Source organism: Felis catus, chromosome D4, assembly GCF_018350175.1.
Source record: "Felis catus isolate Fca126 chromosome D4, F.catus_Fca126_mat1.0, whole genome shotgun sequence".
Lineage (NCBI taxonomy): Eukaryota > Metazoa > Chordata > Mammalia > Carnivora > Felidae > Felis > Felis catus.
Window position 1 is genome coordinate 59,859,565 of NC_058380.1, and position 23,641 is coordinate 59,883,205.

General features: G+C 45.1%; 1 protein-coding gene across 6 annotated transcripts in view; it reads left to right on the forward strand.

The window, feature by feature from the left end:
* The window catches only part of CCDC180 (coiled-coil domain containing 180), a 63,024-nt gene that overhangs the window by 20,999 nt on the left and 18,384 nt on the right, over positions 1-23,641 (forward strand). For 2 of the 6 annotated variants that reach the window (XM_045043064.1, XM_045043063.1), the window contains exons 15-30: positions 664-837; positions 1,694-1,809; positions 3,001-3,127; positions 4,398-4,437; positions 4,566-5,062; positions 6,337-6,566; positions 10,108-10,283; positions 11,661-11,841; positions 12,778-12,924; positions 13,819-13,963; positions 14,376-14,492; positions 18,327-18,425; positions 20,437-20,556; positions 22,167-22,339; positions 22,509-22,564; positions 22,683-22,761. In XM_045043064.1, the coding sequence (XP_044898999.1) occupies positions 664-837; positions 1,694-1,809; positions 3,001-3,127; positions 4,398-4,437; positions 4,566-5,062; positions 6,337-6,566; positions 10,108-10,283; positions 11,661-11,841; positions 12,778-12,924; positions 13,819-13,963; positions 14,376-14,492; positions 18,327-18,425; positions 20,437-20,556; positions 22,167-22,339; positions 22,509-22,564; positions 22,683-22,761 (2,477 nt within the window). Of the gene's footprint in view, positions 1-663; positions 838-1,693; positions 1,810-3,000; positions 3,128-4,397; positions 4,438-4,565; positions 5,063-6,336; positions 6,567-10,107; positions 10,284-10,646; positions 10,713-11,660; positions 11,842-12,777; positions 12,925-13,818; positions 13,964-14,375; positions 14,493-18,326; positions 18,426-20,436; positions 20,557-22,166; positions 22,415-22,508; positions 22,565-22,682; positions 22,762-23,641 lie in introns of those variants that run through there. The other 4 variants (XR_006588737.1, XM_045043065.1, XR_006588739.1 and 1 more) reach the window with 4 other exon arrangements.

Sequence of the window (23,641 nt, forward strand, 5' to 3'; positions counted from 1 at the left end):
AAAGTTTTATTTATTTGTGGACATTGAAATTTGAATTTCATGTAATTTTCACATTAGTAAATATCTTCTTTTGAATTTTTTTTTTTTGCAGCAAAAAAAATGTAAAATCTATGCATAGCTCTCAGGGCCTAACAAAAATAGACCGAAGGCCAAATTCAGTTCACAGGCTAAGTTTGCTGACCCCTGGCCCCAATGAATGCCCATTTATAAAATGGGGAGAGGTGAGGATTTAACAGCAAAGTGTGGTGGTTGGCTCAGATGCTGAGAGTCAAGGAACTCCAAAGAAGGAAAGATTCCCAGGCTGAGATGGGTGTGGCCCACCCAAGGGCCCAAGCTGGTGTCTAGGATGGCTTCTTCTTTCTTCTAGGTCTGAAATTTCTCCTTGTTCCCATGAGGGACTTCAGTGGGCGTGGGACAGGTCTAAAGATGGGACTTCGGGGTCAGCCAAACTGAAGGCTTGGCTTTGGGCAGACCAGAAGCTGTCCCAGAGGAGGGAGGGCCGTGAGCCAATGTGGGATCCAGGAAGATGACCGTGCAGGATGGTGCCCAGGCAGTGACAGCCAGCCCTTGGCGACGTGGGACCTCCACTGGCTGGTGAAGGAGCCCCATGAGGGAGGGCCTTCTCCCCACCCTGGGCCCCTTCTCTGGGTTCTGCCCCTGCAGAAATCCTTTGAGGACCTGGCCAAGCAGACAGAATGTCAGAGCTCGGATCTCCTCAACTACTTCCAAGAGGCCGTGAGGCTGTGGGAGGCACATCAGAGCACGCTGTCCGAGCAGGAGCTGGAGCTGGAGAAGAGGATGGAACAGCAGCGGCAGAAGCACATCCTGGAGGAACAGGTGTGGCTCCTGGTGCCCAGGGGAGGCCCTGCAGGGAATGAGGAAAGGGCCACACCCAGGTTGTCAACGCCCAGGTGACTCTGTTTGGTGGCCTGTAACCTTAGCCAGCATTCAGAGGCAAAGCCAGAAAAAGAAAATGAAAAAAAAAAGAAATCCCACCATGTTTACTTTACATCATAAATAAAAATTAACCCCAAACTTATCTTAGTCTCAAATGTAAAAGCCTCAAGCTAAAAAAAACCTGCACAGATGGAGAAACCAAGGCTCACCTTGGTCATGGGCCTGGGTGGTCATAGAAGAAATCTATACCTGAGTCAGGTCTGGGCTAGTGATGGGTCCTTGGATCCAAATGTGTTTGTAAGAGAGCGTGCATAAGAGACAGACAGACCAGGGGTGTGGGGCATTTACTTACAGCAGTCACCCTGTGCCCCCAGGAGATGATCTGGGCCCCCACCCCACCTGCCTTCACAAGGTCTAGGGAGTGGAGGGGCACACCCAGCATCTGATTTCAAATACAATTGGTGACAAGGAGAGCAAGGAGCAGGCACCATGGGAAGGTGTAGTGGGGGCCTGCCGGGGGCCCGGTGGGTGTAAGAGACAGGTGGTCCCTGAGGAGTCCCATCTGAGCTGGTTTCCAGAGATGTAGACAGAGAAGAATACAGGCAGAGAGAAGAGCCTGGAATATTGAAGGTAAATGTGGTGGCACATTTGGTGCCCCTTTTAATAGGAAAAAGTCCTGCATTTGCCCTGGGGTGCCTGCATCTGCAGTGGCAGGGTCTCTGTATGCCACTCACATGCCCTCTCTGAGCTTTGGTAACTCGCATCTACTTCTTCCTATTTTGGGGATGACTTCCAGGCCCAGGAAGCCCACCTTGATAAGCTCTTGGACCAACTGAGGCAGCAAAGCCTTGAGGAAACACTGAAGCTTCACCTGGAAAAAGCCAAAGATTTTTTGAAGAATATGAAACACAGGTAGGCAGGCCAGACCCCAAAAGACAGAAGGGGATGGCCTGAAATTCATAATCAAGGTCAGAGGCTGCCTGCTTTGGAGTCCAGGGTGTGCTTAGCAAGCTCAAGATGAAAATGTTGCCTCTAGCTTTGGAGAATCTCCTACTGGTCCTTAGCAGGTCTGCTTTCAGCCAACACAGAAGCTTCCAGGGAGAACTTTGATCCGAAATGTTTATGGAGGGCTATTTCAAGGCCATGTGGTTTAATTTTTTTTTTCAAAAATTTTTAAGGTTTATTTATTTTTGAGAGAGAGACAAAGACAGAGTGCGAGCAGGGAAGGGACAGAGAGAGAGAGGGAGACACAGAATCTGAAGCAGGCTCCAGGCTCTGAGCTGTCAGCACAGAGCCCGATGCTAGTCTGGAATTCACAAACTGTGAGATAATGACCTGAACCAAAGTCAGACGCTTAACCGACTGAGCCACCCAGGCACCCCAGGGCCATGTAGTTTAAAAGTCAGGGGATGGGGGGCGCCTGGGTGGCTCAGTCAGTTAAGCATCCGACTTCAGTTCAGGTCATGATCTCGCAGTCTGTGAGTTTGAGCCCCGCATCAGGCTCTGTGCTGACAGCTCAGAGCCTGGAGCCTGTTTCAGATTCTGTGTCTCCCTCTCTCTCTGACCCTCCCCCATTCATGCTCTGTCTCTCTGTCTCAAAATAAACGTTAAAAAAAATTTTTTTTTAAAAGTCAGGGGATGGGCCCTCCTACTACCTTTTCAAATTTTAAAACACATGTGTTCTTTGTAAAAGAAAAAAAAAGTTAACCGCTACAAACATGTAGAAAATTTCCCCTCATTTCTGCCCACATCTTCCTGTTGCGGACATGTACATTATTTTATGTGGATATATACACATACAGAGTGTTTTAAAATAAAGTCTAGATCATCCAATGCAAATAGATCTATAACTGCAGATATCTTTCTATTTTCTAATATCCATGTAGAATTCTTTAATATGGATGCTTCATAATGGCTTAACCATCTCCCAATTGATTAGCTTTTTAAGATTGGTTCCAATTTCTCAATATTAAAAACAGTTCTCTGTGAATTACCTTAAGTCTTCATGCCTTTGTACATCTAATTCTGTAAGGACTATTCACAGATACGAAATTGCGCTGTCAAATGATTGCAGTACTTAGTTCTTGCCTCCCTCCCTCCCAGGTATGAGTGTTTCCACAAGACCCTGACAAAGGAAGTGATGGAGTACCCAGTGCTCACACTGAGAGAACTCAACTCCTACAGCTCCACCCTTAGCCAACATTTCTATGTTCGTGAGATCTTTGAACAGGTATGGACAGGGCTGCAAAAACCCAGCCCCTCGCCAAAGAGCAAAGGGGAGAGGATATCTTCTAGCTCTGATCTGCCTTAACTTTGAACACCTTCCTTAACTCCTGCCCAGTGAGAATCTGTCAGGAAATCAAGGAGGAAGAAGCTAGAGGCATTTCTAAAAGAGACCATCTCTTGCTTAGATTAAAAGAGGTTGAAGGGCTCTGAATTCAGGCATTCTCTGTCTGGATGTGTTTGTATATCTATTGCAGTCAAATACAGCAGTTACAGAGCATCCAGAGTGGGTATTTCCTGAAGGGCAGGTACACCTCACTAATTTTGATTCAGCTTCAGTTGCCTTTAGCACATGATTCAGACACAATGAATGCTCCCTGGGTAAATGTATGAATACCTGGAATGTCCTGGTCCAATACTCCTAGAGTTTGTCTTTTTCCCACACACCCAGCCGGAGTCTTGTATGGCCAGACCTGAAAATACTTGTGGTTAACACTGAAACTAGATGAGGCTTTCTCGTATATACAGGGTCCCCAGATCCTCAGAGAATCCTTCCTCTCTGGATGGAGCTCTGTTCCACTTGTTAGTAAATGCTTCATAGGGTACCTAGGTTAAGGTGGAGCTCAAGTTATACAAGGGTGGGCTTACCATCTGCGCTTTGAGATCAGTCTGGTTGCCTGGGTTAAAGTTTAGGTGCTATTAGGATCTTCGTGTCACAAGGGAGGACACTGAGTCCCATGGGGCTTAAGGAACTTGGCCAGGGTAACTCAGCTTGAAAGGAGCTGGGATTCAAATCCAGACTGCAAACTCTACAGCCCACACTGTGTCATGTTATCGACATTATCCACAACACAGTACATTCATGACTTCATTCAGAATTTATAGGGTTAGTGAAGGGGTTCCCAGGTCATGTAAATTATGTTCATTCTGTATGTTCACATCCAGCACTGGGAGCAGCAGATTCCTTTCTGCCCGTTTGCATCTCTCAATTTATACTTTCTTGCTCTTTGCCCCAGATCACTACCAAAATGTCAGAATGAGAGTTTATTTATTAACACCTATTGTATGATAAAAAGATTTGCTAGCCTGCTTGGGATTAAAGAAAACTGATTCCCTGGTTTGGGAATACTCTGATTATCCCAGTGAAATAAGTAATCAAGGCCTGTATCAGATGAAGGGGAGGGATGGGTCCTTTTACTTAAAAGAGATGCCCTTAGAAGTGGCATTCTGGGAAAGGCAGTGCTGCTCACTCAGTGTCCTGTGTTTTTTCTTTGTAGACCTTGGATGGGGAAGTCATTTTCAAATTCAGGGAACCAGGTAACACTATTATAATTCAAGTCTGATCCTCTCTGACTTCACTCTGTACATTTGTTGGCCAGGTAGGCCCAATCCAGGAGACCTTGGTAACATTTTTTTCCTTGTGCTTTGGGGTTGGTCATCAACAGAAGCACAGGAAAAGCTCTTCCAGGAGAGTATGAGAAAACGGAGGAGTAAACAGAGAGCTAAAGTGGAAATGAGCAGAAGTGAGGACAGTGAAAGCGCAGGAACAAGTTCATCCAGGCTAGCGGAAGAGATGGAAGGAGAAGGTCAAGACATCGAGTCTTCCTTAAATGAAGAGATGGCAGCGAGCCAGCAGGAACGATCTGCACCGAGCGACGAGGTGGATGAGTCCAGTGAGGAGTCTATTCAGGGTTTAGAAGAAATGCAAGTTAAAAGAGACAGCTCCTTAAAACCATCCCAGAACCAGGAAAATGTGATGGTTCAAGAAGAGGAGACAGAGGAGGAAGAGGAGAAAAAGGAGAAGGAGAAGAGGAGGAAGAAAAAGAAGAAGGAAGAGGAAGGGGAGGAGGAGGAAGAGGAGGAACATGAAGTGGAAGAAAAGCAGGAGGAGGAGGAGGAGGAGGAGGAAAAGGAAGAACATGAGAGTTTATCTATGGATGAGGTAGGCCAACAATGGATTCATTCCTGTGTATGGAGAAAGTGTGCTAGGCTCTCTCTCCATATCCCTAGTACAAGCTGGAGTCCCCAGTGGTGCGGTCTCTGTGGGGATTTACACATGTGTGCACATCTTTTACTTCCGCCAACAGGGATCCGATTCTTATCTGATAACAATGCTTTTAAAAATTTACCTTCTTCTCCTAACATCTTACCCTGCAACTTACTCTGAACTCACCCGTGAACTGTATGACTTCCCTTGTCCATTTTTGGTCATCTCTTTCCCAGCTCCTCTTTACAGTATAGACCAACCTAGTCTCTCCTTTCCTCCTCTTTTCCCATTCTCTTGTTGTGTAGCACAAAAGATCCGCATCCAAGTCAGCAGATAGAGCTCTCCTTGGAGTGCAGGGAAGTGACCCTCATATTAATAAATCTTGTCCTCAAAACACATTCCAACTCACAGAATAGTAACTTGAATGCCATAATTGCAAAATTGAAAAAGACCCTTTTCCTATATTGCTGTGGAGAATTGGCATACTTGTTTTGCAACAGGGATCCCAAATTCAAATGCCCACAGGCATTTGCCCCCAGGTCTGGAGACCCAAGTGTAAAGTAGTGACAAGTGATGAGAACTATTATTGTCTTAGTCCCTTGGAGCTTCTATAACAGAATACCATAGACTGGGCAGCTTATAAACAACAAAAATTTATTTCTCACAATTCTAGAGGCTTGGAAGTCAAGATCAGGGTTCTGGCAGATTTGGTGTGCGGTGAGGGCCCACTTCCTGGTTCATAGAGAGCCAGCCATCTTCTCACTGTGTTTCTGTGGAAGGAGCAAGGGAGCATTCCAGGGTCTCTTTTATAAGGGCACTAATCCCATTCATGAGGCCTCTGCCCTCCTGACCTAATCACCTCCTAAAAGCTCACCTCCAAATACCAATACATTGGGGATATGAATTTTGGAGAGCATCCAATATTCAGTCTATGGAAACTAGGCAGTCATTACTCAGCTCCAGACAGTAATGCCATGTGGTAATGGAGAGACTCAGAATTGCCAGATTTTCTGATTTTTAAGAGAAATCAGAAATCTAGACTATTTGTAGAATTTCCCATTTTGAAAGCACTATATGGGCAAAAAAATAATTATAGGTGGGATTTCACCCACAGATCCATAACCCTGATATCAAGGATATAGTCTGGGTTGGATATCAAGGATATATCCTGGGTTGGATCCCCAGGTATGTGTGATGATGTCAAGTCTAAAGTCTTGTTTTCTGCATAGGCCGAAGCCCAGGAAGAGCATCTGGGGGAGATCTCCTGTGAAGACATGGAGTCCTTCACAACCTCCAGCGGACACACTTATTTTGTCTTCCTACCCCTGGAACAAGAAGAAGAGAGTTTCAAAAGGCCCAATTCCAACCTTTCTACCATTCTCATCAATGACACTTCCAGTGCCAACCTCCTAGACCAAGTGATAATTCCATCCAGACTAGTTTTAGGAATTAAGAAGCAGTGAGTAGAAACCCTTTATTCTCATTCTCTTGTCCTGAGTTTTATTAACAAGGTGAAGTATTATAACAAAAGACTGGACTAGTTTCAGCTGGAAAAAGAAAATGTGTAGGTAACTGAAGGTAGAGATGAGAAACAAACAAACAAAAATAACAAATTTCCAGTAATTATTTGTAGTTACAGATAACTTCTGTGAGAGTGACCCCCTTCGCCTGTCCAATGATGCCTTGCTGGCTTGGGCCTTGTACATAAGAAATAGTGCTTTCCCTGCAAGATATTTCTGGGATTCTAACCTGGCATATGTGTAACCTTAGGGTTTCTCTCCCTCCCTCCCTTTCTTCCTTCCTTCCTTCCTTCCTTTCTTTCTTTTTGGGGGGGGGTAATTATATAACTATAGATGCTAGGTATATCAGTATGGTGTTTGGCTCTGATTATATGACACATTAATTGCAGACAATTAGAAAATTGAAAAAGTACAAGGAAAAATATAAAAATGACCCATAATTCTACCACTGAGAATTTACCTCCCCTAACTCCCAAGTTTCTGGGAGTGAATTTGGACCAAATGTGGAAATTTACAATTGGCTTTAGGATAGCATTTCCACTGCACTCCTGACTCTATGATATCATCGCAGGACTTACCAGACAGAGATCACCTGATTAGTCTATCTCCTATGTGTATACATGGGCATGGAGTAGAAGGAGTTAAGTCAGGCTTTTGGAGTCTTCTCTTTCACCTCAGCATCATCTCACCTTGAAAACATCTCTTGACTTGAAACTCATCCTTTCTCCTTCCTCTGCCACAGTCCATTTTCTGTTCTCCCCCTAAAGAAGAAAAGCAAGGATCACCACCAGAGCTAATATGCATTGAGAGGACTTAATACTCTCAATAACTATGACAGGGGTACCATAATTAGCCTATTTTACAGATGAAGAAACTGAAGCTTAGTTAGTAGCTTGGATAAGATCTCTGGGATAGGAAGTGGTTAGATCTAGGATATGAATCTAGACCATGTGATTCCAGAGTTTTGAAAGAAACACTATGCCATCTGGCCTTGCTACTAACCAGAAAAAAAAAAAAATTGGATCAAACTGATTGTATTTGCATGTTGAAGGATACAATACTGACAAGTATGGAAATCTTGAATGTACAGCTCAATGAATTATCCAAAGGGAACACACCTGGTAACCAGTACCCCCAAGAAATAGAACATTACCAACTCTCCAGGAGCCCCCTTATGTACCCATCTCAAGTCATTGCCCTCTCTTCCCCAAGGATAGCAAATATTCCAACTTATGAATTAGTTTTGCTTATTTTAGAACTTTATTTAAATGGAATCATACAGAATGCATTCTTTTATGTCAGAATTCTTTCCTTATGTTTGTAAAATTCATATGTATTTTTAAAAATTTATTTATTTAAATTCAAGTTAGTTAACATACAGTATAGTATTGGTTTCAGGAGTAGAACCCAGTGAATAATTATTTATATATAACAGCCGGTGCTCATCCCAAAAACTGTCCTCCTTAATGTCCGTCACCCATTTAGCCCACCCCCCAACCACCTCCTCTCCAGTAACCCTCAGTTTGTTCTCCGTATTTAAGAGTCTCTTATGGTTTGCCTCCCTTTCTGTTTTTAATCTTATTTTTCCTTCCCTTCCCATATGTTCATCTGTTCTGTTTCTTAAATTCCACATATGAGTGACATCATATGTAGTTTTGAATGTGGGGTTAGCTCATTTTTATTCCTGTATAGTATTCCATTATAAAAATACATAACCCATTTTATTTATCCATTCTACTACTGATGCACATTTGGCTTGTTTTTCACTGGGGAATGGAACAATGCCACTCTGAACATTCTTGTATAAGTCTTTTGGTGAACATACGGCTACATTTCTGTTAGATATATAACTGAGAGTGGACTTGTTGAGAGATAGGATAATATGTGTGTCCCTCTTGAGGAGATACAACCAAAAGATACCACCAAAGAGTTTTCAAAAGCGATTTTGTTTTAACAGTTTACAACAGTGTGTGAGCGTTCCAGTTGCTCCACATCCTCATCGACACTTGATATTGTCAGCAGTTTTTGTTTTAGCCATTCTGGTGTATGTGTAGTAGTGTTGAACATTTGGTTGTCTTTCTTGAAATTTCTAGTCAAATCTTCTGCCCATTTTTTTTTTTTCCTGGTGGGTTGTCAATCTTTTCTCTTATCAATTTATGTGAGAAAGTTACCTATCCTAGATATGAGGCTTTTGTTAGGTAAATACCTGGCAAATGTTTATCCCTCTCTTTGCTTGCCTTTTTTTACTCTCTTAAGGTATCTTTTGATAGAAAGAAATTCTTATTTGTAATAAGGTCCTTTTCATCAACCCTTTTCATTAGGGTTAGTGTACTTTCTTTCTTATCTAAGAAATTTTTGCTTGCCCCAAGGTCATGAAAATATCCTCCTATGGTATTTACTACAAATGTTATTGTTTTACATTTCCACATTTATATGTAAAATCCACCTGGGATTAATTTGTGAGATAAGAGTCAGATTCATTTCCTACCATATGGATAATCACTTGACCCCAGAAGACTCCCCTCTCCCCATGGCTCTGCCACACCTCCTTTCTGTTTCTCTGTGTATCTATTCTTGCATTACTGCCTCACCCTGCCTGATTACTGCAGTTTTATATCAAGTCTTAATATCTGGTAGAGTATGTTCTCCAATTTTGGTCTTCTCCTCAACTATCTTTGGCCATTTGCATTTCTACATAAACTTGAGATCAGCTCACTGGTGTCTATAAGAACATGTCTGCTGAGATTTTTATTGTTATTGCATTGAATCTATAGATAAATCTGGGGACAACCAACACCTTAACAGCACATAGCCTTCTTAACAATACATAAATTTTGAAAAGGAAAAAGTGATAAATTGGGGAAAGTATTTGCAACTCACATTGCAGTCAAATGACCTCATGTTCCTAATATATAAGGCGTTCCCATATAAAGAGATTGAAAAGAAAAAGAGCATCTTCACAACAGAGAAATGGGCAAAATATATTAATGCATAGTATGCAGGAAAAGGAATTATATAGTCTTAAACACATGACAATATGCCCAGTTTTGGTCATAACATGACAAAATTGTCAAATTCAAAAGTTCAGCAATACACTGCAAGGCGGCGGAGAAATAGGGACAGACTGCCTTGCCAGGAAAGCAGTCAAGCCATATCTTCAAGAACCACATATGTATTTTAGCCTCTGAGTCAACACTTCCAGCTCAGGGAATTTATCCTACAGGAATGCTTCTACGCTTGACTTATATACAAGGTTATTCACTGCAGCCTTTTTTGAAGAACAAATGGTTGGAAACCATAAAGTGTCTGCCAGAAGGGGATCTGGTTAAATGAATGATGGTCCATCCAGACAACAGAATATCATGTAGTTAGGAAATAAAATAAGAAGCGAAAGAGGGGAATGCTTTATATAACAATATGGAAGCTCTCTCTGTGGCCACTGCTACTGGCAGAGCTGACCCTCACTGCTTTCTCCCTCAGACTTCGAGCTGGTTTTTTCGAGCACCTAGAGAAGTGGTTTGACCAACGTGTCCTCAAAACGCAGGTCACTGTGGCCACCAAGATTGATGAGCTGGACTCAGAACTAGAGCTGCATCTGCACCTACACAAGCCAAGAGCTGAGTGCATTGAAAAGGACATCCACAATGTCAGAGCAGGTACAGACCCAGCCTGGGAAAGGCCACCCTGCCCCAGACAGCTGGTGTCTGTGCCACCACAGTTCTGCGTTCATTAGGTGCCCCTGTGTGAGGGTTCCATCTCCAAGGCTGGCAGAGAAGGTACCCACATTTGAGATTTTTAAAAAATTTTCTTTTAAAAACAGGACTTTTAGATGCTAAAATGAAGAGTATTGTCATGCTTTAGCAGTGTGAATCTCAGATCTGCTCACACATCTGTCAGATATATACCTGCATAGCAGATGCTTCCTGTAGCTCAGGAATCAGAGCTATCAGGCTCAACCTCTCTAGCTATGTGACTCTGAACAGGTTACCTGACCTCTCTGATCCCTCCCTTGCTTGCAGAAGGGGATATTGTTGGTGGTAATCAACTCTCCCTGGAATGGAACAGTGAGGAATCTTGAGCAAGTGGTAGGCATTAATTTCAGCTTATAGTTTATAACTTAAAAAGAGGTGCCATTTCTCTCTTAGGCAGAGGTCCCCTTTAGGGGGTGGCACACTTTTAGTTGGATCCTCAATGACCCTGTTTGGTTTTCACTTACGTCACAATTCAAGCTTCTTCATAGACACTTCCAGCTCCCAGAGAGACCACACATGGTCCCACCCAAACTCTTCCTGCCTGGAGCAGTGACAGAGTTGTGGGAACAGACAGCCTGGCCTGGAGTCCCAATGCTTGTGGCCTTGGGAGACCTGCTTGGCTTTGGAACGTCATTGTCTTCATTTGGAAAATATGTGCATTAAAACTAAATATAAATTGAGATGCTCTATTTCTTGCCCTTCCCTGGCTCCCTGACCCAATGTGTGATTGGGAGATCAAGGTCAGAGAAACAATGCCCCAGAGTCACTGCACTCATTCTTGGCATGGCTGGGAGGACAGAATTTTCACCACTGTGGGCAGTAGGGAGGTAGGGTGGACTGACCTGGAACTGTCAGTTTTAAAGGCCTATGATGGAGCCTTTGAAGCCAAATCCTGGTTCTGTTTACTCCACCGTAGAAGTCTGTTGGAATTCAAGCTCCTGGAAAGAGTAGTCACTGATTTAAAGCAATAAACTCTGACTGCCCAGTGCTGTGCTGGTTGTTTTCTCCAGAGCCTCTCACCACAATCCCTGCCCTTCCCAACATGTCCACCCATCCCACCTGTTTCCAGGTGTCTTCACCAGCAGAGACCTCCCTTCACACAGCCTGGACAGCCTCTTCTCTAGTTAGACACCCAGGGGCAGTGTCCAATTGGCCTCTCTGAGATCTGCACCCATTCCCAAGCCAACCCCTGGCAAGGACAGCTGTCACTGTCTAGGAGGGGAACGTCCTGAGGTGACTTGGGATCCCAGAGGGCCTCAGCTCTCCTTCATTCTTTTCCAGCTGAGCTCTTGCTTCATCAAGAGCAGCTGGACAGCCACTGTGCTGGGGTGATCGAGACGCTGAGGAAGGAGAGGCTGATGTTCTACCGGTTCCAAGAAGAGCAAAACATAAAAAGCAAAAACTTCCGCCGCAAGATTTACGACATGGAGCATATCTTCTTGAATGCCACAAAGAGCCAGAGGTATGGCCCTGGGAGTCTCCGCTCTGGCCCCATAGCCCTAGAATCTCAGCCAGGTGGCTGCTTTCAAAGGGAGTGGTTCCTCCCTGGTGGATAAAAGAGTCCATTTGCCAGGCCCCACAGCAACCTTCTCTTTTCAGCTCTCCTCTTCACACAAGTGAGTCTAACTGTATGAACTGTCTGTCTGGGGGCAGGGGGCTGGCGACTGGGTGAGCAGCTAGGGAGAAAAGGGCACACATGTTCAGGATGCAGGGATGCTACTAACCTGCCCTGAAACGTCTGTGCTGGGAGAGACCACTTCCATCAAGGGAAATTGGGACGAACTTCCTGCAGGAGGCCTCCTGGTCTGAGATGGAGGAAGGTAAAGAGGAGACAGAATTTTCCCCCTCAGCAAGGAGCACTGCCCAGCTCGAGGTGGGGATATGCTCACGGCAGAGCAAAGGGCTCCAAGGAAGCCATTCAGGGATTTTAGATGGAGGCCCTTGCGTGCTTAGGGAGACCTCAGGTAACAGGTGAGGAGCCCTCACAAGTGTTTGGACAGCGGTCAGGTACACAAGAGATCGCTGGTTAGGGTGGACTTAAAGGTGAAGAGAGAACTTGCAGGGTGCTCCCTCAGGAGAACAGGCGCAGGAGTGAGAGAGAAAGTTTGTGCTGCAGGGAGGAGCCAGATCAGTTGGACCTAGGGATTCCTTTAGTAATTTGATGGCAAGGGCCAGAGAGAGGAGAGGGATGTCCTCTGACCCAGCACACTGAGAGCTCCGCACCGTGCCCTGCACACACTGGCATTCTGAGCTTCCTTCGAAGCCTCTTTTTCTACCCAGAAGAACATGGCAGTGGTTCTGGTAGCCCCACAGATGGGCACCGCAGTGGAGCTCAAGCAGCGCCCCCAGGCTGCCCTGCCATGCCCACGTCATCATCCTGCCCTCCTGCGTCTCCCAGGCTGGTTACTCTCAGCAGCACACTGCACCAGGAGCTGCTCAGCTACATCGACGTCGTGCAGGTGTCCCTGCGCAGCTTCCGCCAGTACTTGGAGGAGAACCTGGGCAAGCTTCACTACGCCAACATCGAGTTCATCAAGCACTGCAGGTGGGAGCCAGCGTCGGGGCCTCTGTGGACACTGGGCTTTCTCTATTGAGAAGTGGTCTTGTTTCCCCTCCGTTTTTTATTGTGACAAAATATATAGGACGTACAACTGCCCATTTTAACCATTTTCAGGTGTACAGTTCAGTGGCATTAAGTACAATCACATTGTTGTGCAACCATCACCACGATCCATCTCCAAAATTTCTCATCTTTTTTTTTTTTTAATTTTTTTTTTCAACGTTTATTTATTTTTGGGACAGAGAGAGACAGAGCACGAACGGGGGAGGGGCAGAGAGAGAGGGAGACACAGAATCGGAAACAGGCTCCAGGCTCCGAGCCATCAGCCCAGAGCCTGACGCAGGGCTCGAACTCACGGACTGCGAGATCGTGACCTGGCTGAAGTCGGACGCTTAACCGACTGCGCCACCCAGGCGCCCCAAAAAATTTCTCATCTTTATACACTGAAACTCTGAACGCATTCAACACTAACTCCTATTCTCCTCCCCCTGGCCCCCAACAGCCACAATTCCATTTTCTGTCTCCATGAATTTCACTTCTCTAGGTACCTCGCATAAGTGAAATCACACAATATTTGTCCTTTTGTGTGTCTGGCCTATTTCAGTTAACATAATGTCTTCAGCACTCACCAATGTGACGTGTCAGAATTTCATTCCTTCCGAATACTGTTCCATTTTGTGTACGTACCACATATTGTTTCTCCGTTCATCCCTTGAAGGACTTTTGGGTTATTTCACTGCTTCTATCTTTGAACCACTTGCATTTATTTTTCTGTGATCTTAAACTTTTAATCTAAAGCCTTGTCGACCACAGGATTTGGAATGGGTGGGAAGCTTCATGTCTGATCAGTGCCTTTTCTTTCTCCCAAACTATTTTCAGATTGTTTTCTGATGGAGGCAACTTTTCTGCTGAAGAAATTGACTCACTGTGTCATCGACTGGAGAAGGAAGCTTCTCGAATAGAGTTTGTTGAAAGTTTAATCATGATCAACATGGAGAAGATGGAGAATGAATACCTGGACCAGGTTGGGGAGCCCTGCCCCTGACCTCCAGCCAGGCATCCGGGGTGCCCTTGTACTTTGCCTGAGCCCTGCCAAGCCCCCTTTCCAAAAAATTGAGCCTGTCCCCCTCTGCTTCCAAAGTTCACAAGTTCCAAGTAAACCTCCCTCCTTTACTTTTTTTAAAAAAAGGATTAGTTTCTAATTTTGTTCTAATGTTTATTTATTTTTGAGAGAGACAGAGACAGAGTGTGAGTGGGGGAGGGGCAGAGAGCGAGGGAGACACAGAGTCCAAAGCAGGCTCCAGGCTCTGAGCTGCCAGCACAGACGCAGGCTCGAACTCACAAACCACGAGATCATGACCTGAGCCGAAGTTTGATGCTTAACTGACTGAGCCACCCAGGCGGCCCCCTCCTTTACTTTTTGTATTTCTCTACAGGCCAATGATGTCATCAATAAGTTTGAAAGCAAATTTCATAACCTGTCTGTGGACCTTATTTTCCTAGAGAAAATCCAGCGGTTGCTGACAAATCTGCAAGTGAACATCAAGAGCGAGGTAGGACAGATTCACTTTTTACCTGGTAGATGTTTATCTCACACACACACACACACACACACACACCTGCATGCCAGGCACTGTCCCAAGTGCTGGGGATACCACTGTGGGCTCTCCCCCATGAAACTTAAATTCCAGCTAGGAAGACAGAGATTAAATCATAGTAGCCTCTAGGATTTATTGAGTTATTACGCACCATGCATCCTGATAACTGACTTATTTTGATTAGCAATGTTAGTCCTCACAAGAACTGTAGGAGGCAAGTACTGTTTTATTCCTACTTTAGAGATAAAGAAACTGAGGCTGAGAATAACTAAGTGACTTAGATAAGAACACAGAGCTCTTAAATGGTAGAGCCAAAATGTGAACCTAGCTCAGGGGTGCCTGGGTGGCTCAGTTGGTTAAGCATCCAACTTTGGCCCAGGTCATGATCTTGGGGTTTGTGGGTTCAAGCCCCATGTGAGGCTCTGTGCTCAGAGCCTGGAGCCTGCTTCAGATTCTGTGTCTCCCTCTCTCCCTGCCCCTCCCCTGCTTGTGCTCTGTGTCTCTCCCTCTCAAAAATAAACATTAAAAAAATTGTTTTTATATTTCAAAATGTGAACCCAGGTCAATGATCTCAAATAAACAACCTAACTGTAAACCTCAAGGAACTAGGAAAAAAAAAACAAAGTTATCAGAATGAAGGAAATAACAAAGATCAGATCAGAAATCAATGGAATAGAGACCAGAAAAACTATAGAAAGGATCAATGAAGCTAGAGCTGGTTTTTCAAAGATAAACAAAATGGACAAACCTTTAGCCAGACTAAGAAAAAAAAGAGATAAGACTCAAATAAAGTCAGAAATGAAAGACATTGCAACTAATACCACAGAAATACCAGAATCATGAGACTATTACCAATTATATGCCAACACATTAGATAACCTGGAAGAAATGGATAAGTTTGTAGAAATATATCTACCAAGATTGAATCATGAACAATAGGAAATCTGAATAGACCAATTGGTCAATTGCTTTTTCTGTGTCTATTGTACTGAGCAAATTATTTTTATTTTTTATTCTATTAATGTGGTGTCACATTGATTGATTTGCATTTGTAGAACTATCCTCCTTGCATCCCAGAGGTAAATGCCACTTGATCGTGGTATATAATGCTTTTAATGTGCTGTTGAATTTCATGTGCTAATATTTTGTTGAGGATTTTTGCATCTATATTCATAAGGGATATTGGTCTGTAGTTTCCTTGTAGTGTTCTATTTTTTTTTTTTTTTTTTTTTTTTTTTTTTTTTTTTTGAGAGAGAGAGAGAGAGGGCGCAAGTGAGCAATGGAGAGGGAGAGAGAGAGAGAGAAAATCCCTGGAGGGGCAGAGAGAGGGGGGAGGGGAAGGGAGAGAAATAGAGAGACAGAGAGAGGGAGGGTGGGAGAGAGAGAAACAGGGCTCACCCAAAAATGGAACTCGTGTTCACCCAAAGCGGGGCTTATGCTCACTGGAAGTAGGGCTTGTGCTACCTGAAGCAGGGCACGAGCTCACCCGATGTGGGGCTTGAGCTCAAGAGCTATGAGATCATGATCTGAGCCCAAGTCGGATGCTTAACCAACTGAGCCACCCAGGCACCACCCTCTTTGTAGTGTTCTTACCTGACTTTGGCGGCAGGGTAGTGATGGCTTTGTAATATGAGTTTGGGAATATTCCCTCCTATTCTATTTTTTGGAAGAGCTTGAGAAGAATTGGTGTGAAGTTTTCTTTAAATGTTTGGTAGAATTCACCCATGAAACCATCAGGTCCTGAGCTTTTCTTTGTCAGGAGGGTTTTGGTTACTAATCCAATCTCCTATTATTTTGCGATATATACACATGTCAAATTATACAAATTATACCTTTATAATAAGGTATACATTGTATACCTTAAACTTATATAATGTTACATGTCAATTATATCTCAATGAAGCCAGGAAAGACTTTGAATTATTTTTAGACTTTTTTCTATGCATATAAAGATTATATATATATATATATATATATATATATATATATATATATTATATTATATAATATATAAAAGATATACACACACACATATACATACACACACACACACACACACACACACACAAAATCCAGCCTCTTTCTATTTTATACAATTTTGTAAGCTATATAATCTTTAAAGATTATTTGAAAACACTATTGTTCTGGCTTCCCTCTCCTGAATGTGTTGCCATTTTTACTTAGCCAATCCTTTTTGGAGAAATAGTTGTTGGATTTCACTTATTATGCCAGTGATATTATAAATACCCTTGCACAGGGAACTCTGATTATGTCTGTAAGGTATCTCCCAGAGCTAGAATTACTGGGGTAGAGCATGAATGTTTTAAGGCTTCACATGTTTCCAGGTGGCTTTTACAGACAACTCGTCACCAGCTGGTCATGAGTGTGTTCTTCTTCATACCCTCAACCACTACTGTGGGTTGTCAATTTTATTTTTAAACCTTATCTGTTTGACAGTAAAAAAAAAAAAACAAAAAACACAACAGGGGCGCCTGGGTGGCGCAGTCGGTTAAGCGTCCGACTTCAGCCAGGTCACGATCTCGCGGTCCATGAGTTCGAGCCCCGCGTTGGGCTCTGGGCTGATGGCTCAGAGCCTGGAGCCTGTTTCCGATTCTGTGTCTCCCTCTCTCTCTGCCCCTCCCCCGTTCATGCTCTGTCTCTCTCTGTCCCAAAAATAAATAAACGTTGAAAAAAAAATTTAAAAAAACACACAACAAAACAAAAACTTAAAAAAATTTTTTTGATGTTTATTTAATTTTGAGAGAGACAGAGACAGAATGCCAGTGGGTTGGGGCAGAGAGAGAGGGAGGCACAGAATCTGAATCAGGCTCCAGGCTCTGAGCTGTCAGCACAGAGCCTGACGTGGGGCTCGAACTCACAAGCTGTGAGATCATGACCTGAGCTGAAGTTGGATGCTCAAAAAACTGAGCTACCCAGGCACCCCTAAAACAAAAACTTTTACATTTGCATTGATCTAGTTTCTGATAACATTGTGCATCTCCCCCCACCAATTTCATTTTTCCAATATTTAATTCATCTCTTATATAATGTTTTGCTGAATATGTTGCTGATCAAAACAAGTATTCTAGAACAGGAACCCTCTTGCACTGTTGGTGGGAACACAAACTGGTGCAGCTGCTCTGGAAAACAGTGTGGAGGTTCCTCAAAAAATTGAAAATAGATCTACCCTATGAGCCAGCAATAGCACTGCTAGGAATTTACCCAAGGGATACAGGAGTGCTGATGCCTAGGGGCACTTGTACCCCAATGTTTATAGAAGCACTTCCTACAATAGCCAAATTATGGAAAGAGCCTAAATGTCCATCAACTGATGAATGGATAAAGAAATTGTGGTTTATATACACAATGGAATACTACTTGGCAATGAGAAAGAATGAAATACGGCCTTTTGTAGCAACGTGGATGGAACTGGAGAGTGTTATGCTAAGTGAAATAAACCATACAGAGAAAGACAGATACCATATGTTTTCACTCTTATGTGGATCCTGAGAAACTTAACAGAAGACCATGGGGTAGGGAAAGAAAAAAAAAAAGAGGTTAGAAAGGGAGGGAGCCAAAACATAAGAGACTCTTAAAAACTGAGAATAAACTGAGAGTTGATGGGGGGTGGGAGGGAGGGGAAGGTGGGTGATGGGTATTGAGAAGGGCACCTGTGGGGATGAGCACTGGGTGTTGTATGGAAACCAATTTGACAATAAATTTCATATTAAAAAAATAATAAAAAATAAGTATTCTAGTAACAAACCTTGGAAGTTCTGGTTTTTCTAGGTTGCAAAATCCAATCTGCAAACAGATGGATTGAATTCGTCTCTGGAACAGCTTCAAAGGAAAATAGAAATGTGTCGAAACTCAAAGGGAGATAAAAAAGTAAGTATTCAGTATTTGCTAAGCTATGAATAGTGAAGATGCCATTATACAAGAATCAAACTGAAAGTAAATTTACATCTGTCATCAAGATTTCTCCAGCTCCAGAGGGGCCTCTGAGCCTTCCTACTTAACCCCTGTTGGACCCAATGGAATTAAGGAAGAGAAGAGAAAACAGCCACCTTCTCTCACCCCCAGCCCCTCCCTGGCAAGCATGTAGAGTCCAGTGAACGTGGGGCTTCAGTCTGACCTCACTCCCCTGCTGATGTCACCAGGCTTCCCTCCCTGTAATTGGAACTCAGCCCTAGAGGAAAAACAGAAGCAGGCAGGACTCTGCCTTCTGAACAACCACTTTTTGTTTGATTTTTCATTTGCTCATTTTGATCATTGCACATGAACTGGTTACTACTGTTTTCTACGGTTACTACTGGTTAAAATGTCCAAATTAGAGCAGTGTGGATCAGCACATCGGGTCTCTGGATGTTTACGTTGTTTACATGCTTGTTTTTCTGCCACCAGCACACATCTCTGTCCCCTGTTCCACGTCTGTCCCGGCCTCCCCGGGCAATCTTTTCCCAACAGCTCAACCAGGCACTCGAGAACCAGATGTCTCAACTGGAGGTTTCTTGAATGGGATGTTCCTTCCTCACCAAGCTTTGTCTTTTCTCTTCCATTTCAGTGACTGGTTTCATGTTTGTTAGCACTGAGAGGACATTTAGTCTCTATGCTTTTTCTTGCATAGTAACACATGCTTCTTGAGAAAAGTTCAAACATCCACAAAGCACTAAGTGAATACACATCCCTCATATTATTCTCATTTTTTTGCAGAGCCCCTGTGACCTCTGTGTTTTTATGCAGTTATTTCTGCATGACCCCTGGGGAACAGGGGGAAACCAGCTTAATCTGCCATGACTTCTTTATCAGTCCCTTTAGGGACAGCTCTGCCTCTCCAGAGCAGAAACATTTGCTCTCCTGCATTTCCTCACCTCTCCAACCCCCTCACTGCCCTCTTCTTGTGGTGTCAGAGTGTTGGACAGGGGAAGGCTTTCACAGCCTTCTGGCCAGGTCAGGGGAACTTGAACTTGGGTGGGCAGGCAATCCTGTGTTGATGGAGGAGACTGGTTGGACACCCCTGCAAAACAGTGATCAGGAGATGGGAACGATGCATCAGTTGCATGGTGAAGGCAGTGGGGACCATGGACAGGTGTGGCCAGGGTCACATGCTCAGTGCCACATACATGGAGGGGCTTCAGGTTGCTGTGTGCAGAAAGGCAGGGAGGGAGGGAGGAGTGAGACAGCGTGTCATAACTGAAGCACAGAGAATTGTGGCCTGGACAAGGTACCACCAGGGACACCTTCCAATTCCAGAGTTGAGTAGCAGGGAAATGGTTAGGACTCAGAATGCACTAGAAATGAAGGAAGCAGAAGAGGCCAAGGCACCTCCTGGCCTGGGTCATGTACATAGGTCAGTGAACAATGCAGGGGACCAAGTGTGAGGACTGACAAGTGATGTGTGGGTGCACATAAAGGTGAACGTCCTTGCACGTTCTTTCCTGCACACCTGGGGGCAGGGTCTGTGGGATTGCTGCTTGAGGGGGTGTGTATCTGAGCTTGTTGTGGAAATGGTTAGATCACTTTCCAGAAAGGCTGTGGTCATTTCACTCACACACAACGTGGCCATTTGGGGCCAAACATTTCCTTCTAAGAGCGTCAAAGCTAGAAGAGATTCCAAGGAACATTCTGTTTCCCACCACACAGATGGGGAGACCAAGTTGGGCTAACTCAAATCATTTGCCCAGAATGAACCCATAAAACCAGGACTAGAACTCCTGATGCCCCGTCAGTGAAGGATTTGCTGCCCCACTGCAGTTGCCCGAGAGAGCCAGCCAGCACCGCCCACTCTCCTAGGGCCCTCCCTGCAAGTGAGGGGCCTCCATCGAATCAAGAGGCCTGTGGTTCAGATGGAGGCAGGCGGCCCTCCTGCAGCTTGCTTCCTGCAGCTCTCTTCTCCTAGGTGGTGGCCACGGATGACCTCCTTGGCTTGGTCCGGACTTGGAAAGAAAAACTGGGCCAGAGGATTCAGTACCTGAATTGCAGGCTGGACATCGTATACACGACTCAAGTCGTCTTTACTGTAAGGAACAGACAGTAGAGGAAGGGAATGGGAAGTGGGGAAGGGTGGGTGAGCTGTCACGGCTGGGCTCTCAGGAGACCTGCAGAGCTCAGTAGAGCCTAAGGGAAGAGACGGCTCCCAGGGTCCTGCTGAACACCAGGCCTACCAGGTTGCCTTGGAAAGACCATAGGCTGTGCAGTCAGATCTGGGATTCAAATCCCAAATAGTCCACTTCCCTGCCATCTTAGGAGATTCCTCACCTCCTGGCACCATCTCCTCACCTTCACCAAGACCTACCAGCTGCCAGCTCTCAGGCTACCCTCGCCTTTCAGCCTTTTCCTTCCCACCCACGCGCATAAGCAACCACTGGCTTCTCCCCACCCCACCTCCACCAACCTCTTCCTGCCCACATGGCTGCGCTTTTCCTCTCACGTTCCCTCATGATCCACTCCCTGAACTACAGCCAGACATAATGTTGGAGAAGGTCAGTCTGACTGTGCCACTCTCCTGATCACTCAGGGTGAAATCCACATCCTTCAACTGAGCCTTCACAGCAGCCTCTTTGGTCTGCCCTCCATGGTCTCTTCATTTCTCACCCCCACTCCCACCCAAAAGACATCACTTCCCACTGGACCTTCTCTCACAGACCACAGTGACGTCTCCATTTTTAGGGGCTATCTCTCCAGACTGTGTACCCCAAGAGGGCAGAGCTTCTGTCACCCCCACCCTGCACTCAGCCCCTCACATCAGGTTTTGAACACCAGAGACACTCAACCAACTTCCAGGAGTGTGTGACATAGAACAATATGGAAATAAGTGGACATCCCTCAAGTTCTGCTCTCACTGCCATGTTTTGAACCAGTCCTTCCTTCTATGGGGAGGCGCTTCCCACCATGCCACCAATACTAACCCTCCATCATACCACCAGCATCATACCACCTGCGCCCTTCAAGAAAGAACTCAGGAGTCCAGCTAGGGTCCTTCCCTCTTATAGTCCACTGCTGAGACAAGACTCAAATAAAATAGGGAATAGCCTAACTAAGCCCTCATTGCGGGCCACTACTCCTACCCTTTCTCTAAGGTCCGACTTGTAGGGCGTGTTGGCCACTCACTTGTCCACACATTCATTCATTCATTCATTCACCCATTTTAAGAACACTGCCTGGACACATCTATGGGCTGGCCTTGTAAATCCACGACCCTCAGCCTCATGGAAGACTTTGGAACTTTTCCTTCATAGCATTGGTCACAATTCTGACTAGACATTTATTTGTAGAAGTGCATGTTAAATGTTTGTCTCTCTGACTAGACTGTAAGCCCTATAAAAACAAAGATCACATGTTACCTCTCCACCCTGTGTCCCAGGACCCAGCCAGAGCCTTGCAGAAAGCAGGTACTTGGGAAATATTTTTGAAAGCCACATGCACATATAAATGAATGAATGAATGACTCTCTAAAGGAGATATGACCATTACCATTTTTTAGAAGGAAAATACAGACTCAAAGAATCAGGCAGCTAGCCTCCTGCTGCAGCCCCTGGGCAAGGTGCTTGTGGAACATGAACCCAGCTGCCTTCATCCCTAGCATGTAGACTGGGCCCACACACTCAAGCCCTTCTCTTGGGCCTGCAGGATGACATCATGATCGATATGGAGGTGGAGAGTGACATCCTGGTGTCTTCAGAAGTCCTTGAAGAGGAAGCCAAGGTAGACTTGGTCACCCCTGAGTCCTTTGCCCAGCCCAGCCGCATGGGGAAGTCCATGATTGAAGACCCGGCTGTGGAAGTGGTCAAGAAGATCCTGCAGTGAGTGGCCATGGGGTGTACATGGCCTCAGTTTCCTCCTCTAAAATGGGCCTCATAATAGGACACGTTTACATGGTATTATGTGCTAACTGGGATGGTACCCAATGCCTGCCCTGAGCTGTCCTCATGGTCACTGGGGAAAAGCTCATATCGTTTCCTTTGGTTTCAGACTTCCCAACTCAAAATGCTCAACCCAGCAGTGCGACAAAGATCGGTTCCAGACAGGTAGAGACAAACAGGCCTGTGGGTCTTGGGGCACTGGCGGTGGGAAAGCCAGTGTTGCCACCTGGTCCATCCTCACCTTGGGTCCTCTGTTCTTGTCCTGGGTGCTCATCACCCAAAGGCTTGAAGCGACATCGGAACCGGGGAGAACATGTCGTGAGAAAGGCCCTGCCCAGTGCCAGTGCCACTTCAACAACGAGGTAGGTCTGCTGGGCTGCTGAGGATCTCCCTTTCCCAGATGCCTTCCCTGTACCCCTAGACATAGGCCAGAGACCACCCTGTCCATTTATCAGACTGTCCTCGGAAAGTACCACCTGTACTCACAGCTCTGAGACCCCAACGGACCCAGTGAGAAGTTGGCTCTGAAGCTGGCGTTAGTCAGGTCTGTGCTCATTCCTGCTGAGTGATGCAGCTCACACAGGCCTCCCACCTTGAGAGCCCATCTGGGCATTCAGTGGTTTTCCATGGTCACAACTGGTAGATCCCAGCCCTCCTCCCATACCCATTCTTCCCAATCAAAAAGAGGGGCATTGGAGATGGCTTTCTCTCCAGGAGAAATCCTGGGCCTCTGCATCCTGGTCAAGCACTCTGCCCATTATGCCCCTGTAGGGGTCATTAGACTCATTACTCAGTGAATGTGGGCCCCGCTGGCCCCTGACACTGATTCAACAGAAGGCAAGTAACAGAGCCAGTGGCTGAACTGACTTTTGGGTCCTCTGTGAGCCCTCGTTTATACGGTTTGATTCCTGGTTTTGAGGAAGTAGCGGTGAGGCAATTCCTGCTTTGCATACCTCCAAAAGGTCCATGAACATGAATGCCATCTGCAACGTGGAAATAAACCTAAGACCAACCAAATGAGAAAAGCAAAGGCTATTTATTCAGAGCTTGGTACAGCAAGAGAGTCAGCCATCATTACTTATGTTTTAGCAGAGACTCAAAGGCAGACAAGAGTGAAAAAACTGTATAGTGGAGAAAAGGAAGGCTTTAAATGTGCCTTTATTGGAGGCTGTTGATGTGGGGAAGCTGGAGGCAGGCCAACTAGCAGCAGGGCATTCTATGTGATTATTTAGGGCTGTGTAC